Below are 16,547 nucleotides of genomic sequence, written 5' to 3' on the forward strand. Positions count from 1 at the left end.
GCGACGCAGCCCTAGACACACGCCGGTACAGCAATGCGCCAGCTCCGCCACCGGCGCACGGCCTCGCCATCGAGCTCCACCCACACCCCACTCCGCAGGCCGCCTCACAGCCGCTCCCGCCATGCCGGCCACCGCCCCTCGTGCACCCTCCCCCCCGCCTCGCGGTGGCGCAGGCTCCCTCCACCAGTGGGCAGCGAGGGCCGCGTGACAGATGCCTTCGAGCCACGCTGGCGCTCTGCTTGTCACGGCGGCGGCACAAGCGTGCTCGCGGTCGCAGGTCGCTCCGACGCCACGCCATCCACCACCTGACCGCCGACACCAGTCGCCGTGCATCGCTCTGACCCCCGCACGTCGTCGGTGCTCGACCCTCGTCGCGGCCACGAGCGGCTCGGCATTTGGCTGGGGGTAGGGTAGGGGCGGGACTGTCTGGCTTTCTCCCACACGGAGAGGAGAGTGGAGGTGCACTGGGGCGGTGTAGCCGCGCGTACGCAGGCAGGCAAGTGAACACAAGGCACATAACTATACAAGGGCACGGGGGCACGTGGAGTGGTGCGGGCGGGAGGGGGCGGCGTGCTCGATTATGCCCTCGTGAAAGGATGCAACGGTGCTCTCCGCGGAGCACCGCATTGAACAGTGTACGCGGGCGAGGGACTCCGAGCACAGAGGCATGGGAGGGACGGAGAGAGAGGGAGAGGGGGGGCGGGGGGCGATGCAGGCAGCAGCACGCAAGCATGCGCACACACAGAAGTCACTCGAGTACTATCATAGCTACGCTGAGCACCGGTGTGTCTTTTTCGGCGGTGTAGCCGAGACGCACACGCCTGTGAAGCGAGAGAGAAAGTAGGGGAGGCCCGACCGACGCGCCTCAGAACGAATGCCGCCGCAAGGGGCACATCGCACTCCAAGTCCGTACAAGTGCTTACGTCTTGTCCACGTAAGTGTTCGTCTCCAGATCCAGGTAGCACTGCAGTACGCCGTCGTACATGTACCGACCCGCCCCGTTGCCGAGCTTTGCGGAGAGCAGCACGTCGTTTAGAGGAGCTCCATGATGAGAAACGGGGGCAGGCTGCGCTGGGTCACGAGTCGAAGCAGCTGCGGGAAAGCCGAGCGTCTGCTCCTGCTGCCGCTGCTGCTGAGCGAGTGGCGATGGCCCCACTGCTGCCCCAGCACTGTAAATGGGTGATGTCGCTGCAGCGGCAGCCTGGGGCATGTGCACGACGGACGGGTGTGGCATAGGTGGATGCGCAGAGGGGTATGCAGCTGCGATACCGAGCCGAGGCGGTCGCGGACCACCGCCTGCGCCAGAGGAGGAGTCGGAAAAAGGATCGCAGTGTCGATCGCCACCGGCACTGAGCGGTGTGATCGTGGAGGGGTAACGGCCACGACTCGCTGACAGCGTGGGCAGTGAGGAGGACGGCAGCCACATCTGAAAGCTGCTCACGGTACTGAAGCTGCGGCCGCTCGGAAGCGGGGGAGGGGTCTGCGCGCCTACGCAGAGCTGTGCCCCCTCGATGAAGCCCTGACGGCTCCTTTGATGTGGTGCAACGCCTAACTTGCCAGCGACGGCGGCCGAGAGAGGGGTGTGCATGCCCGAGGAGGTGGGATCGGTCTTCTGCCTGGCGGACCAGGCCACTAGGCGTCCTGCACCACCGCTCTCCGCTCCAGGAGCACGTGCCCGCCCTGAAATTGGGGTGTCCGTGAGTCGAACTTCATCCTGCAACGCGCGCTGAGTAGCGTCGCCGACGGACGGGGAATGGCCAGGCACGGGGACGGGACGGCGCCACACAACTGCCTTTGTGACTTGGCCAGATGACAACTTCGACCGTGGCTCCACAGCCGCCACTAACTCTGGAGCTGGGGTTTGTGATTCGCTCAAAGGCCGCGGCGCCTGCCGCAGCAACGGAGCCCCCTCACCCTTCCCCGCGCCACCCGTGTAGCTTGAGGGAGCACCGCCAGAACGTGGCAGCGCCTCACCTACAGCCCCGGAAGTAGTGGGTACCCTCAGCATTGAAGGCGTCTGCGGAGTCAGAGGGGCCGAGTGGAACGTCCAGGAGGTGGCAGCGCTTGTCGGCGGAGGTATCGCGGCTGAAGGGGCGTCACCGACGCCACCCTTGTCACCACCGTCGACGAGGGAAAAAGAAGCGGCCGAGGAGGACGAAGAGAGAGCCGCCTGGTGCTCACGTAGCCGCTCCGCCAGTGGGGCACGTTGGACAGCGGCAGTCGCTGGTCCCTGCAGTGAAGCTGGAAAGCAGAGCGGCCTCTCTGCCGAGCTCCACAGCTCGAGAATAGCATTCGTGTCGTTCGGGGCAGCGGAGGCTGTCGCTGCACACTCTACGACTGCGACACGCGCAACTATGTCTCGTTTTGGCGTCGCCATCGCGGCCGCTGGTGGCGTTGACGGCAGGCTGGGCACGGCCGCTGTGGCAACCACCGCATCGCGCGGCATGCCACCCAGGACTGCCTCCATGAGCTCAGCAGGAGTCGTTGGGCCAGGAGCAGACGGAGGCGACGGGGAGGAACGGGTTGCAGCAGCGTCTGTGAGTGGTGGTGGTGGCGCCAAAAGTGGCAGCACTGTCGGTGTCACAGTGCTGACGACAGGTCGAGGACCTTGCGCTGTAGGCGGTGGCGTCACGTGGCGCGACGGTGGGCACCTGCCGAGCGGCTGGGCAAAGACGGAGGCAGCAGCAGCAGCAGCAGCGGCCGCCTCCTCTTCCACCCCCGCCAGCACCATGTGGATGCGACGCACCCGCTCGTTCATCGCATCCATCAACTCCGCGGCAGAGGAGTAGGACACAACGGACAAGACTGAAGTTTCCGAGGTTGGGGCGGTAGCCGTGGTGGCGCTGCTAGTCGTAGAAAAGAGAAGGTCCGTCGCTCCCACGGCCGCGGGTGCCGAGAAACCCTCCTGTCCCGCGTCCTCTATCGCGACATTCACTCCCACTTGCTGCACCACCCCCTCACTCGCGAGCCCTGCATCCAGCGAGTGATACGTTGCCTTTTCGGCAACTGGCGGCTGCGACGGTGTGCAACGCAGAGGAGGCTTGCCCGTCATGAGCTGATTCACTGGGTACTGCGGCGGTGTGGCGGGAGCGAGCTGCTCGGCGGCCGACACCTCGCGGACAACGAACACCTCCGCGTCGTCGGAGGCCGAGAGAGACGCCGCGTCAACCGGAGAAGACCAGGGAGAGGCGGAGGATGGAAAAGAAGGCGACGGAGGGGCGGCAGAAGTCGGCACATGCGCTGCAGCTCCCGAGCCGGTGAACTGATGTGCGGGCTGAGGCCATGGCTGCTGCTGCTGCTGATCACGCATTCTTAACAGCTCTAGGGCTGTGTGGTGCAGCACCTTCGACGGCTCCGGCTGCCTCTTGCATACGCGCGCTGCTGCGGCCTCGCCCTCCGGTTGGTGCCGGCACGCATTCGACAAGACGAGACTCTGTTGCTGATCAGAGTTTGGCTGACGGCGCTGTAGCTGGTGCAGCGGTAGCGTGGCAGGCGACGGTAAGGTAAGGGGCTTGCTGGCGACTGCTGTGACTGCCTGTGCTGCCCGCCGCCTTGCGGTGTCCTCTGTCGCGTCCCCAGCCCACTCTACGGCGTCTCTACCAACGTCACCGGCACAGCTGTTCGCCCTCCACCGCACCTGCGTCGCCTCGGCGCTGGTGTCGCTGTCTCTCGTACGCGCTTTACCCTCTCGTGACGGTTCTTCCGCGAGGGCCAGCAAGGCAGGCGCCTCGCTCAGGATATGCTCGTCTCCAGTTCGCACAAAGACGCAGAGGCTCTCCCCCGCCTCGGCGGGAAGACGCAGAGCCTCTGGTGGTGCCCAGCAACTGTCTCTGCCGCTGCTGCGCTGCTGCAGTGTTCCGGAGCCTCGTCGATCGATGTGCCCCTCTCCATCGGCATCCCTGACGATCTCCTGCACACCGCCGAGCGGCGTAGCCATGAGAGGCACCGTACCCGGCACCCCATCCGCAGTGACGAGATGGTCCATGGCGGGGTGAGGAAGCGGGAGCCCGTGGCCGGCAATGATGCGGCGCACGTAAACTCCACCTGTGCTGGCGGCGCTGCCGCCCGAGCCGATACGCAGCTGTTGCAAGCGACAATGTGTCCCGCCTGCCACCACAGCGCCGGCTGCCTTGCAAGACTGGAGAAGCGCTTCAAGGTCCAAGAAGAGCTGCACCCACTGCGCCGTGCGCACACACTGCAGGGGTATCTTCGTGTGGTGCGTGTGTCGCTGTACGGCGTGCCCGGTGTTGGTGAAGCGCAGCCGGTACCCACCACTGCTGCTGCTACTGCCCCCACCGTTGGTGCTGCTCCTTCCTCGAGCACTATCCGAGGAAGTGCCGGTGCGGAGGACGAGCTCAATGTAAAAGCTGCCGGGTGGCGGGATCGGTGACCCCGGCAGCTGAGGTCGCGATGCACCCGCCTGATGTCGCGCAGCGGTCGACAGGGTAGGAGCTGCTACGCAAAACTGCACCACTACAATGGTGTGCACGGTAGTGGCCGCGAATAGCAGAGGCGTGGCAGCCGTCCCCGACGCTGATGTGGGTGTCGCGGCGAGCGCCGGCAGTCGCATGCACGAGGAAAAGTCAACCTCCGTCCCCGGCATAACGTGCAACAACTGCGAGCGTGTGTCGCGGTCGTAGACGCAGCGAATCCCGCTAGAAGACTGGTGGGACGTTCGCGCAGCGGCGGACGCTACTGCGTGCTTCGCATGGCGCTGCCTGGCTGCCGTACCGGATGCTGCCGCTGCAGAAGCAGATAGAGAAGGAGGCCCCCCTACGGATAGTCGGTTGAGGGACGCCCCGCGAGCTCGCAGATGTTCTCCGCGGGGTGCAGCAGTAACGTTGCCGGGACGCTCCAGGGTGACCGTCTTGAGCCCCTCCAGCGGTCGGGGGCCTTGTGGACTGAATAAGACGAGGCACGGCACGGTGCGATGCGGCGGTGCTGCGGTAGTAGACTCGGCAGGTGAAGTGGACCGGCGACTGGACGATGTGTGGGTGGCATTTGGGCGAGGCTTCGAGCCTATGGCAGCCGGCCCAACACGCCATGCGGTCCGCGGCGTGGCGGCGTTGCACATTGCCGCGTCGTCAACGTCATGGTATGGCTGCGTCGCCGCCGTTTCATTGACGCCACTACATCGCCCGTCTTCTTTCCCGTACGGCCCTCCCACACCTTCACTGAGGCATGTAAGCGTCTGTCGTTGTTTCGACTGACGCGGCCCCTGACGCTGCACTCCCGCAGCGATGGCAGCCGCCCGCACCAACGGTGCCGGTGTAGGCGGCGGGGGCACGTGGTGACTAAAGAAGTACGCGTTCATCGCCTCTACTCGCCCACCGTCCCCCTCTGCCTAGTCGGCAGGAATGGGGCGGAGAGCGGATGGGAGAGAGGGAGAGATGGCGGGGAGCCGTGGCAGAGAATCAAAGGCCGGCGTGCATAATCGCCGCTGGTGAGTGCAGGCGTGTGCGCGCGCGCGTCTATGTATGTGTTCGGACGATCGCTACGATCTACTCTAGCGGCAAGAGAGCAACAGAGAACAACGCATGGGAAAAAGCAGCGAGGGAACAGAGAGGCACACGCACACACGTACGACGACTTGCGCGTGTGGGTAGGGGGAGGAAGCGGGGTACGCCGGACTTTGGGCAAGGGAAGCGAAAGAAAACTAAAAAAAGGCATAAAAGGCAGCGACAGCAACACCGGTAGTGAGGGAGTGGCAGTTGTGGGTGCTTGCAGCGGCGCACGTGCACACCACCGCACACGCACTGCCCAGCTAACACTCGTGGCACCAACCTTCGTCGTCGTTTTCCTTTTGTGTGTCTGTGTGTGTGTGGTCAGTCAGTGAGCAACGACTCGATAACGGACGAAGCACCGTTGCGTTCCGGTGCAACGAGGCCCCGCACAACCGACTTTTCCTTGTGTGTGTGTGTGTGTGTGTGTGTGTGTGTGCACCTGCGGGGATGTGCGCGTGGAGAGTTGCTGTAACGGAGAGAAGGGGGGGTGGAAAGCTTCGTGGAAGAAGTGACGGCCGTTGCATCGGCGCCTTCGACACCGCCTATAAAAGAAAGAGCCCTTGTGGTGGGAAGAAGATGCAAGCAGCAGCAGCAGCAGCATCATGGGGTCACCAGCATTCATGCATGTGTGTGCATGTGTGTGTGTGTGTGTGTGTGAGCGATCCCCGAATACCAACACAAGATGGAAGATGCGGCACTACTACGAAGAAGGATATCCACTACCCCAGACGCAGAGATGGTAAATGCACAGTACCCAGCGCGTCCCCACCACCACCAGCACGACCATCAGGGATGATGCTCAAGTGCTCAACACCGTGACGCACACACACACACATGCACGTCGTCACATAGCAAAGCCATGGTGCACAGGTGGATTGCCCAGATCTAATTCCGCTTTTTCCTGATCTCTCGCTTTCTCCGGGCGCCTTGTGTTGCAGTAGTTGCTCGAGTGCATCCTGGCCAGCCTGGCGCAGCCCTCTTCAAAGAGTGGCCGCAGAGGCACAGAAGCGCAGAGACATCGATACACAGCGGGGGGGGTGAAAAAGCAGCGTTCCATTAGAGAACGAAACAAGCAGAGGCACCAACGTCAACTCGGGCGCCGGCGATTCTCTCCACTCGCGTGATGGACGTACGCGGGGGAGGGAATGGAAAGGGGCGGGCGGCAGTGCAGAATGGATGCCCTCAAAAATGCTGAGGATAGCACCGCTCCAGCTCCCGCGCCAGGGAGACGGCTGAGCGACGCCGCCGGCGCTGCCGACATTCGTGAGGAGGGCAAGAATCTGAGCACACACTGCCGTCGATGCCACGCTCGTCTCGAGGTGCTGGCGGTGGTGGATCCGTCGGGTGGTGCGCAGTGAGAGCAGTACCCACAGAGTCCAAATCCGTTTTCAGTGTAGGCCACTTCTGCGGAGCACATATTGACGGCGCCTCCTCATCCTCCAACGGTGTCGGTGATGAAGGACCGTTGTCGTGCGTAGCCCATGACGGCATAGCTGTGACGATGTGCAGAGGAGTCTGGCGCGGCAGAAGAGAAAAGCGCGGCTGTGCGTGAGCTATGTGCCCTCTCTCAGGGTCGACAGAAGCAGCGGTGGAGAGGGTCTGCGCAGAGGATGCCGTGGAAGTGGTATGAGTGCTGGCACCACAGAAGGTTATGAGGCCACAGCCAGCGCCAGCCTCTGAACTCTTGCCCGCGGCGTCCACGGCCTCCTCGTACGGAATACAGTGAAGTTCCATGACCTCCTCCACCAGTATGTCGAACCCGCAGAGGTTCAGCTCTGTGCCCACCACCCAGTCCGCCCCACGATGTGCGCGCTGCATGCAGGTGAAGATCCTGTTCGGGGCCTGCCCCGCCGCTCGGCATCGCAGCACGCACTCCCTGTTCTCCTTGTCGTACAAACAGGAGACGTCGTAGGCGACGGAAAGCAAACCCTCCCGCTTCGCCCGCTGCTTGCGAGAGCCGCTGTTGCGGTGGAAAACCACATTAAACCGAGAGGCACCGGTTTTAGTGGGTGGCGTAGCATGGCGGCTGCCCTTATCACCGGCGCCCATTGCTGCTGCTTGCGGCTGCTGCCGCCTTGACATCGGTGTGTCTGTCTGTGTCTGACCGTATGCGACAAGTGCCCGCAGTGGTGCAACAAGAGGAGGCCCTCTTTCGGCCGCCCATCATCGAGTTCCCAAGAGCGGAGAAAAGATAAGCGAGAGGAAGATGGCGAGGGAAACGCGTTCAGGGGGCTGTCCACCACGAAGAGATGGAAGTCGGACACGAGAGAAGCCGTTGTCCCACCCACCCACCCCCCTTTCACCACCACCACATCTGTAGGCAGTTGCCACGAGGAAGCAAAGTGGCAAGATTTGCGCCGTCTTCAGAACGGCTCCCGGTAGCGAGTGCAGTCTTGTCGACTTCGATCCACGCGAGGTGTACCCGTTCAGAGCCTTGCGGCACCGAGCGGCAGATGTAGGCGTGCTCTGTGGTGGTGCGGGCGTCCTTGCCTCTTTCTCTCCGTTCGTGGGTGATGCCTCGTCCTCCAGTGCAGGCCGGTGCAGCTCACAATGGCGCGCGGGCGAAGCGCGCTTGATGGGAGGCAAGGGTAAGAAGCAGCGCTCCACACTCCCGCGGAAGCACGGATAGCAAGCTCACGTAACACCGATCGTAGCGCAATGCCCCTGCGCTCTTTCCTTGCCGTCACCGCTTCTCCACGGATGGTGGGGACGGCTCCGTTGCCACCACATCGCGGAGTGCATCGCAAAAGTGTCGATATAGCTGCCAGGCGGCCTCGTCGCTCGTGGCGCCGACAGCGCGCGCCGCCACCCAAGGACGATCAAGACGTTCCCTTGTGCCTGCACATGACTCGAGTTCACCGTCTTGTTCCAGCAGGGGTAGAGCGTTGCCATCCAGAGGTAAGCCACCATGCGACGAGGATGGCGAGCCTGGACGCCGGCGCTCCGCTTGAATCTCTACTAAAGCCTCCCCCACCCACACCATCTGGTTCGCCAAAGACGGAGATGCAACCGCACTGGAGTTCATGCGGCGAATGCGCACCTGTGCGCGGCGTCCCACCCACCGCATCAGCAACGCCTCCACCCGTTCCGCAGGCGTCGATCGATAGCTGTTTTGAATGCGCGCCAAGTCACAGGCGCGGGCGTACAAGAGTCCTCGCAGCTCCTCACGCACCGCAAGCGGCAGCCCACACTGCTGTGTTATGTCACTGAGCCACCGGGTGATCTCCTGCAGAAGGCGGGAAGGGTGCTCACTGGGCGGTGGTGCCGCTGCAGCGGCAGCGCCGACACGCGAGCCGTTCGTCCCGGTGTCCAGCGGCGACCAGCGACGGGCAAAGAGAGCAGCAGCCGTGCACTCAAACAGGATGCCGTCCTCACCGTCACCGACACTGGCGTCGACGGCACCGCAACCTGCAGCAACAGAGAATGCCCCAAAGGAGGTGATCCCGCGAGATGCCCGAGATTGCTGGTTGACGAAACCGAGGGGACCGTTACCAGCCACAGTAGCGGCTCCAATACACCCGTCGCGCATGCGCACCTGCACCTTTGACAGCATCACCCGACGCCTGAGCCTCCTCTCGCTTCCCACCCCAGGCGACAGCGAGCCCAGCTCGTCGACCCTGACATCCTCTGCGGCGACGGGATGAATCACCACATCACTGTCGAGGTAAGCGCTCAGCGCCCCAGCGTAGGCATGCCAAATACTCTTCCCGTAGTGCGTCGTGTCACGCCAGGCCGCGTAGGGACCGAAGTGCGGGCTGCGGGCCGCGCCACCAACAGAACCGGGAGACGAGGGTGACATAGCTGCCCATACCATCTGACTCGCCGTAGTCCCCATGGTGGCCCTTGTCATGTGTGTTGCCGCCTCCTGCGCAGCGCTACGCACCGCACGGAGAACGACGGCGACGGCGGCTGTGTAGGCCTCCCCTGAAGAGGCAGCAGTGGCTATGCAGGCGGGGACAACGCACACCTTGGAGCCGTCTGTCCTTACGGCTGTCACCCGGCACTGCGACTGGCGTACTGCCGGAACTAACGCAGAAGCGGCCACCTCTGTCGCTGCGGTTCGTACGGAGGAAGGGAAGAGCACTGAGCAGTCAAAGTTCAGCTTGTAAACGACAGGAGCAACCCCACGCCAGACGCTGTCCTGATCCAGCCCGCTGCTGCGCACAAGCTGGTTCAGCTTCGCTGGCCGCTGCAACAACTCAGACACGTCGCGGTACGCCTCCAGCTGTGTCAACACCGCAGGAAACTGGAGGCGCACTGCCTGCCAAGCAGCTGATCGCCATGCCTCCCGCTTCGTACGGCCCACGCCATGTCCCAGAACAAACGGAATCGTCACCGGAGCAGGGCACGTCGGCGAGACAGCAGGCACTGATGGAGACTCCCCGTTCCCCAGCAGGCTCTCAAGGTAAAGCGTGCATGCCACGGCAGGTGGTTTGGTGAGGCAACTGTCATGCCGCCGCCGTGTTGCGTCCTCGTTGGCTGCCGCATCTACGCGAATTGGCTTTGAGGTGTAGAAGATCGTCGACGGCGGCGTTGCCTCTCCTCTCTCCCTCTCCACCACCTCTGCGCACCCCTCGACCCAGTCAGCACCAGATGCGGCACGCGTGACAGGGTCGCGCGGGGGCAGAATGTGGTAGCTGCACCTATACTTCCCCGCAGCACCTTGCAGCAGCTCACCGAGCAGCTTGGGAGCCGCGTAGAAGCGCGCCTCGTAGGGAAGGTAGCCGCCACCTGTGCCGGCAAACATTGGTGCCGCTGCTGCGCACCACGCAAGAACGTCGCTCGCGGGTGGGAGGATGGACACTAGCGGCGCGTAGCGGGCTTCTGAATAGATGTAGTCAAGTGCCCGGCGACACAGCAACACCAGAGCAGGAAAGATGCCTGAGACCGCCTGTGCAGTCGTTAAGGTGACGGTGCCAGTGCAGCAGAGCGAGAGGGACTCCGTCACACCTTTCTCGCATAACCACTCGGCCTCGGTCACCTCTCTCGCGCTTCGCACCGCGTCTACGCGGCACCGCAAGATAATGACCTCCACACTCGCCACCGCCGCCTGCTTCCCGTCTGCCGTGGCAGCAGCGCCGAGCGAAGTTCCCATGCACAGTTGCACCTCCATCACACCTGCACGAGGCGGGGCTGCCTCCTTGCCTAGAGGTCGACAGCTCCACGTGACATCATGGCCGCCAGCCCACCACCCTCGATCTGCTTCACTGCCCACCTCTCCTGCAAACGGCTCAGCAGTCGGACCAGAGTCTTCCAAGAGGTGCGCAGACAGAAGCTGACGGGCACGTACACCCCCTTGACCGTTGATGTCACCGTTCTCTGCAGCGGCACCCGCACGCGTTGCGGCGACTTTCGCAACAACCTGCAACACTGTCCATAACGCGCCTGCCTCTGACGCGCAAGCCCCGATGCACGCGCGCACAGCTGCGCCCACCACCGCTCGGTCGTGCGCCTGATGTCCTGCGTATTTGCTACTCCTCGCTAAGTGGTCAGCTCCCGTGCCGTCGGCGGCTGCGATGCTCCGCTGCAAGGAGCCTTCCAGCAACTGACGGGAGCGCTGCCACCGGCGTTGCCGTGACACCGACCGAAATGGCCGCTGCACCACCGTAGAGGGTGGTGCGTACAAGTCGTGGCTAGGAAAATTCCGCTCCACCGAGAGAAAATTCACACGCGTCACAGCGTCCACTGCGTCGGCGGCGTGCGTTTCCGCAAACAGCACGCGTTGCCCCAGTACGTCGTAGAAGAGCATCGCGCGCGTCATTGAAGGGCCAAGCTCGTGGTGTGTCGATCCGTTGAGGAACGGGGTCACCGTCGACCTCGGTGGCTGCGCATAGCTTGGCGGAGTGGTGCCGATGGTGAAGCACCGCACCTGCGGCGATGCCTCAAACCAGGAAAAGAGGAGGAAGTCCAGCCCGCCTCGCGCACAGGAAATCTTTACAGGGACCATTGGATAGCACTCTGTAGCCGCAATGGCGACACGGTCAACGACCTGGTCGTACAAGGAGCAGACAGCAGCAACCAAGAGAAGAAGAGGGCCGCGAGGGTAACCCGTATCTGCGCACGAGAGCCATGCACGCCATGATGCCTCGGGACCACACTGAATCGCATTTCGGTGGTGCAGCGCAGGGTCACTCACGGCACACGCTACGAAGCAGTCGCGAGGGGTCTCCCAGCATACATGCACCCTTGTCAAAACGTCCACATCCCCGTACAAGCCCTGAGCAAGCTCCCGCCTACGACGCGCCGGATCATGCAACGCTGTCTGCTCGAACGTGATTTTTGGATAGCTTCTCAAGGGAAGGTGGAGAGCTACACGCATAGAGGCGATCATCGCGACCACGTCGGGGCAGTGCCACTGATTTTGTGCTGGCGAACCAGTGGTATCTTGCGCAGTATTCGATTCTACGCCACATGGCTCACCATGTGAGAAGAGCTCTCGCTGCAGCGCCGCAGAGTCACAAAATATGGAAAAGAATGGTGCCAGAGGCCACTCGAACGCCGACGCGGCTGGTAATTTGCAGCGCACTGAGGCAGTCGACACCCCTTCAAGGACAACGTTGGAGTCCAACATCAAGGCGCTGCACGTGGACGTAGCACTGCGGTACAGCGACGCTTTGACGGTCGCCAAAAGCAGCAGAGTAGCACCAGTCATGCATTGGCGTGGCCACAGCATCTCTTTGAGTGCTGGTTTGCTTCTGCAAGCGTCTTCATCGACAAAAGGGCGCCGGATCGTGACCGCTGAAATCGGAAAAGGCAAGCAGATTTCGTCGAACACCACCAGACCAGCAGCTTCTCCTGAAGGAGCTGAGCTTGGAGCCGCGAAGCTGCTCTCTTTAACACTCCCTCGTGGCACACAAGTGGGTCTGATATAGCTTTCCTTGGGTGTGCGCTCCAGAGACGTCGTAGCGACGCTAATTCTGTCAGAATCTGCAACGCACCGAAAGCGCAACACCACATCTTCAGTAACAGCAGCGCATGGCGAATTACTGGGCACGCTGCCCCAGCGCAAAGCCGAGTTTAGAGCGCAAACGTCCATTTCACTTGTGCAACAGCCCCCGCGTGCCAACTCATTCAGCAGCAGCGCACCTTCTCGGCCGGCTTCACGCCACTCATCCACTGCATGATCTTGCAAGACATCGAGAGACTTGAAAAGAACCAGCTTTATTGCGTCACGTGCGCTCGGTGCCCAGTCGCCTGTTACTCCAACGTCATAACGGCGCGCGCGCTGCCGGCTCTGAAGAGCTTGCGCTTGGGGGTGAACAGCACTGCCCATCCTCAGCGGCACATTACCGGCAGCAATCATCTCGCTCTGATTTCTTGAGATAGTTTCCGCATCATCGATGGACGCCATCTCCGCGGCCACTGTAGCACGAAACTTCGGTCGAGTTTCCGGTGCAAATGGCGCGCGCAAAGTAGCGGGACCAGCTCGCGCTGGCTGCGCACGCATCACTCGAATGAGTGCGTAGGCATTCAGGCTTGTCAAAAGAGCTGCAAACGAAACGAATAGATGGGAATCGAGCACCCGCACAATCCGTGCCCACTCCGTCGATGAGGGAGCAATCGCCAGCGCATCGATGATTGCGCCAAGCTCCGCCTCTTCCTTTGATGCGGCGCTCACCTCGGCCACCGTCAAACTGCATCGGTGGTGGAGCGGAATGCAAACGGACGTCTGGTACAGAGGGCTGTGTCCTTCACCTTTGCTGGTGAAAAGGTACTTCCGATTCGGTGGCGTTCGGCTGACAGAAAAGCCGGAGAAAGGAGCAGCAACACGCCGCGATGAGCTCTGTGCTTCGATATTGCTCAGCAGCCGAGCATACAAATGACGGTTCTCGGCAGCTATGCGCTTTAGCTCCCGGTTTGAGTTGATCTTCGACGCCAAGGGCATCGATCCATTGTCGAAAGAGGAATGCGACGGAGATCTCCAGAAAAAAATGAAAGCAAAGCACTGATAGCCACCACCAGTGCAAAAACAGAGATGGAGGTGTTCGCCTCTTGATTTGATGGCCCCAGCAGATGGTTGAGAAGAAGTGCGCCGAAGTGGCGAAACGAGCACGCCGAAGGGCGGGAAATACGTGAAGAGTCACCTGTGCAGGAGATTGAATTCAGTTCACTAACGATAGGAATGCACAGCCACATCCTCGCAGCAGAAAAAGCATTCCGTCAGAAGAGTTTGAGTGAGAAAAGGAGTTGCTGAGCACAAGGCCCTGCAAGCCTTATCACTTTGGTTTCGCGCTTTCCGCGGCCGGCAGCGACGCACCGAGGTGAAGGTGGCAAGAGAAAGCTGAGAAGGCAACATGTGTTCGAGGCATCGCATTCTCCATGGGCATCATCCACGAGTAAATCAGTATCGTTCTTTTCTCTTGAAGAAGCAGCCCAGCTGATGAATGGATCTTTGGGCGAAAGATCCAGCAAAAGGGTGATATATCACTCTTTTGGCAACCGGTGCCAACTCCTCTGCGCGGAAACCAGCCGCTTACGTGGTGGTCGACAGAGCCGCTTTCCATTCCTCATCACAGAGAACTTGGAGCTTGTTTCTTTTCGTTTCAGTCTCACAAAGTACAGCAAGCAAATATGAAGAAATAAGCATCGTTCACGCATTCGCTTGTTGGGAAAAAGGAGGTCTTCTGGGTTGATTCGCGCGAAGAAGAAACGGCGAAAAAAAAAAGAAAAGAAGCACGTTGTAGAGTAGAAGAAAGCAAGTATCACAAAGCAGGTTGAAGGTAAGACAAGGCGCGGCACTTCTTGCAATCGATCTTCGCAATGCCAAAATTGAGAGTGATCACGTCCACGGTAGGGTTATATGTGGTCTCGAGATGCAAACCGCTTTTCTGGATGACTGAGCCGATGCAGTCAAAAGGGTCTTTGGCAGAAACGGCCACCAACTTGTGCGTCTTGAGATCGTACGTAAACACCTCATCCTTGCAGTTAAGGTCCATGCCCAGTCCCCTCAAGGACAAATCGAACAAATGTAAATCGTACCTCACCGACAAATTGCCCACCAGAAGGCCACTCGCATAACTGCCGCAGTAGAGGCCGTTCGGAACCTTCTCCCTGACTGTCATCGTAATCGCCAGTGCTGCGGCAAAAGCAGCAACCAGCGCCACGGCGCAGAGGATGCACTTTATGGTACGAGGCATGTTTTTTTTTTCTCGCGTTCAGCTCCGCAAACTGATATGTCACTCTGTGTATAGCGCAAGAGAGCCCCTTGAAAGGGAAATTGGGCTGTGTTTGAATCTGTGTAGGGCTTGGAGGATCTCGTAGGGGAAGGTCTATAAAACGGAGAAGCAGAAGATGCAAGCAAAGGACTAGGACGAGAAAGATGCAGAAAAGGGTGGGAATAGCCACTGTTAACGGTGGCGTTTAGAGGACTTGAAACATACTACGGCTAGTCTGTCCTGCAGAGAGCGACACGCTTGGCTTCTCTGTTCACAGAGTTGTGCCTCAGCGCAAGTGACAAGCCAGTGGAAAAAGGGCAGACAAACCGCTATCATTACGCAGCTTGCGGTACAGACGCGCATGGAGAACCAAACTGCCACGATGGATTTTCTTTCTTTCCTGCGCACGTGAGGACACCTGAGACGTTGCAGATTTAGGGGAATAGAAGTGGTAGAAGCAGGCAAAAGATGGAAATTTGGGATGAAGAGTTCAAGGCAGTCTAAGCAAGGCCAAGAACAATGATCTACTATTCTCACTTTTTTTGAAGACAGCGCCACTGCTTGCCGTTTGCACCAGTCCTAGCCGCGGGGAACTGCAAGACAACATGCAAGTCAGTCAACAGCATGGCTTCCCAAAGAAACATAGTTCAGCAGCAACAGGAAGCAAGGCGCGAAAGTGCAGAGGAGCGGTTCAATCTGGTCGTTGTGAAATGCGCCGCAGGAGTAGACAACAGGCTCCAGCGACAGCGCGAAGGTTGACAAAAAGCGAAAGGGAAAGCAGGAGACTGGGTTCAGGCGGCGGGTGCGACTGCTCTAGTTTCGCCGCAAGTATGCGCTCATCAATAATCATATCCTCGGCTGCCCACAGCATTTTCTTGGTTGCGATCAGCTCGCCCTCCAGCCTTTTTATCTCTGTGTCAGCTGTAACGCTGTCGTTTGCACTACTCTGTTGCTCTGCATTGCAGGCTCTTTCCTCGCGCGGTATTCGCGCACATCTGCAGAGCTCCGTGTGCCTGGCAGATACCACCTCGTGGGCCAGGTTTAGGCCTTCGGGAATGCTGTTTTCCTCTGACTCCATTGTGCTGGGTAAACTTGGCTAGAGGAAAAAAGGCGCTGCTGCGGGAGGTGTGTCGATGTGCAAAAGGGCAGCTGAGTACTTCGACAGGGAGGAAACTACAAAGTAGAAACCAAAGGAGACAGGTACAGAGAGAAAAGGTGTGCAGAAGTGAGTGCAGTGGGCTACCAGAGCTGAGAAAGGTAGCCAGAGCCAAACTTCTTGCGCCCCTGAGGGGGAAAGTGCAGCGACAGAGGTCAAAGACTTTGCTATTGACTTGGCGCGTCATGGGAAGAGATCGTTCAGGCAGTGAGTTGATCGAGAGGGGACAAGCGAGCACGACCTCTTGACAGATTACGACTATTCTGCACTGAAGGTTGAAAGGAGATGCCGGCGAAACCTGCGCACGTTTCAGTTACAGTCGCCCATTCTGCCAAAAGCCGAGCGCTTCGGACAAACACAAAACCCGCGGCAAACGGGCCGCGCCTGCGGCGCGCGTGAAGGGCGCCCCGGGGCGCGCCCCTTTGGCGGCCGCGGGTGTGGGGGGGCGGGCGCCGGCCCCCCGGACCCCGTGGGTTTCCGCCCAACCCCTCCGCACCCCGCCAGCCCACCCCTAGGCGGCGGAGCAAGCCCCCGCGCCAGCCTGAACGGGCGCCGAGACGCGAACCCCGGCCTTGAGGGGCCAAGCGAGGAAAGGACAGGGGGAGGGAAGAGCGACGGCGGTTCCGGGAGCAGGGAGAGGGGGAGCAGCCCAAAGGGAGGCGCCGCAAAGAAAAGGCGGCGCCCCCGCAAAGCAACACGGGACGGGCAGGCGGCGGGGGGCCGCCACCCCCT

The 16,547-nt window shown here is 60.9% G+C and overlaps 4 protein-coding genes across 4 annotated transcripts; all 4 read right to left on the reverse strand.

Annotated features, from left to right (window-relative positions):
* Positions 1–919: 919 nt before the first annotated feature.
* LMXM_17_0310 (conserved hypothetical protein) lies at positions 920–5,074 on the reverse strand (the record flags this gene model as incomplete). The annotated part of the gene is made up of 1 exon (XM_003873844.1): positions 920–5,074. One exon carries the CDS (start codon positions 5,072–5,074, stop codon positions 920–922), a length of 4,155 nt encoding a protein of 1,384 aa, XP_003873893.1.
* Positions 5,075–6,686: 1,612 nt separating this feature from the next.
* LMXM_17_0320 (conserved hypothetical protein) lies at positions 6,687–7,586 on the reverse strand (the record flags this gene model as incomplete). Its single annotated transcript, XM_003873845.1, has 1 exon — positions 6,687–7,586. One exon carries the CDS (start codon positions 7,584–7,586, stop codon positions 6,687–6,689), a length of 900 nt encoding a protein of 299 aa, XP_003873894.1.
* Positions 7,587–8,187: 601 nt separating this feature from the next.
* LMXM_17_0330 (conserved hypothetical protein) lies at positions 8,188–13,389 on the reverse strand (the record flags this gene model as incomplete). The annotated part of the gene is made up of 1 exon (XM_003873846.1): positions 8,188–13,389. One exon carries the CDS (start codon positions 13,387–13,389, stop codon positions 8,188–8,190), a length of 5,202 nt encoding a protein of 1,733 aa, XP_003873895.1.
* An 817-nt stretch (positions 13,390–14,206) lies between these two features.
* On the reverse strand, positions 14,207–14,641 carry LMXM_17_0340 (conserved hypothetical protein; the record flags this gene model as incomplete). The annotated part of the gene is made up of 1 exon (XM_003873847.1): positions 14,207–14,641. One exon carries the CDS (start codon positions 14,639–14,641, stop codon positions 14,207–14,209), a length of 435 nt encoding a protein of 144 aa, XP_003873896.1.
* Positions 14,642–16,547: the final 1,906 nt, after the last annotated feature.

This window comes from Leishmania mexicana, chromosome 17, assembly GCF_000234665.1.
Source record: "Leishmania mexicana MHOM/GT/2001/U1103 complete genome, chromosome 17".
Lineage (NCBI taxonomy): Eukaryota > Euglenozoa > Kinetoplastea > Trypanosomatida > Trypanosomatidae > Leishmania > Leishmania mexicana.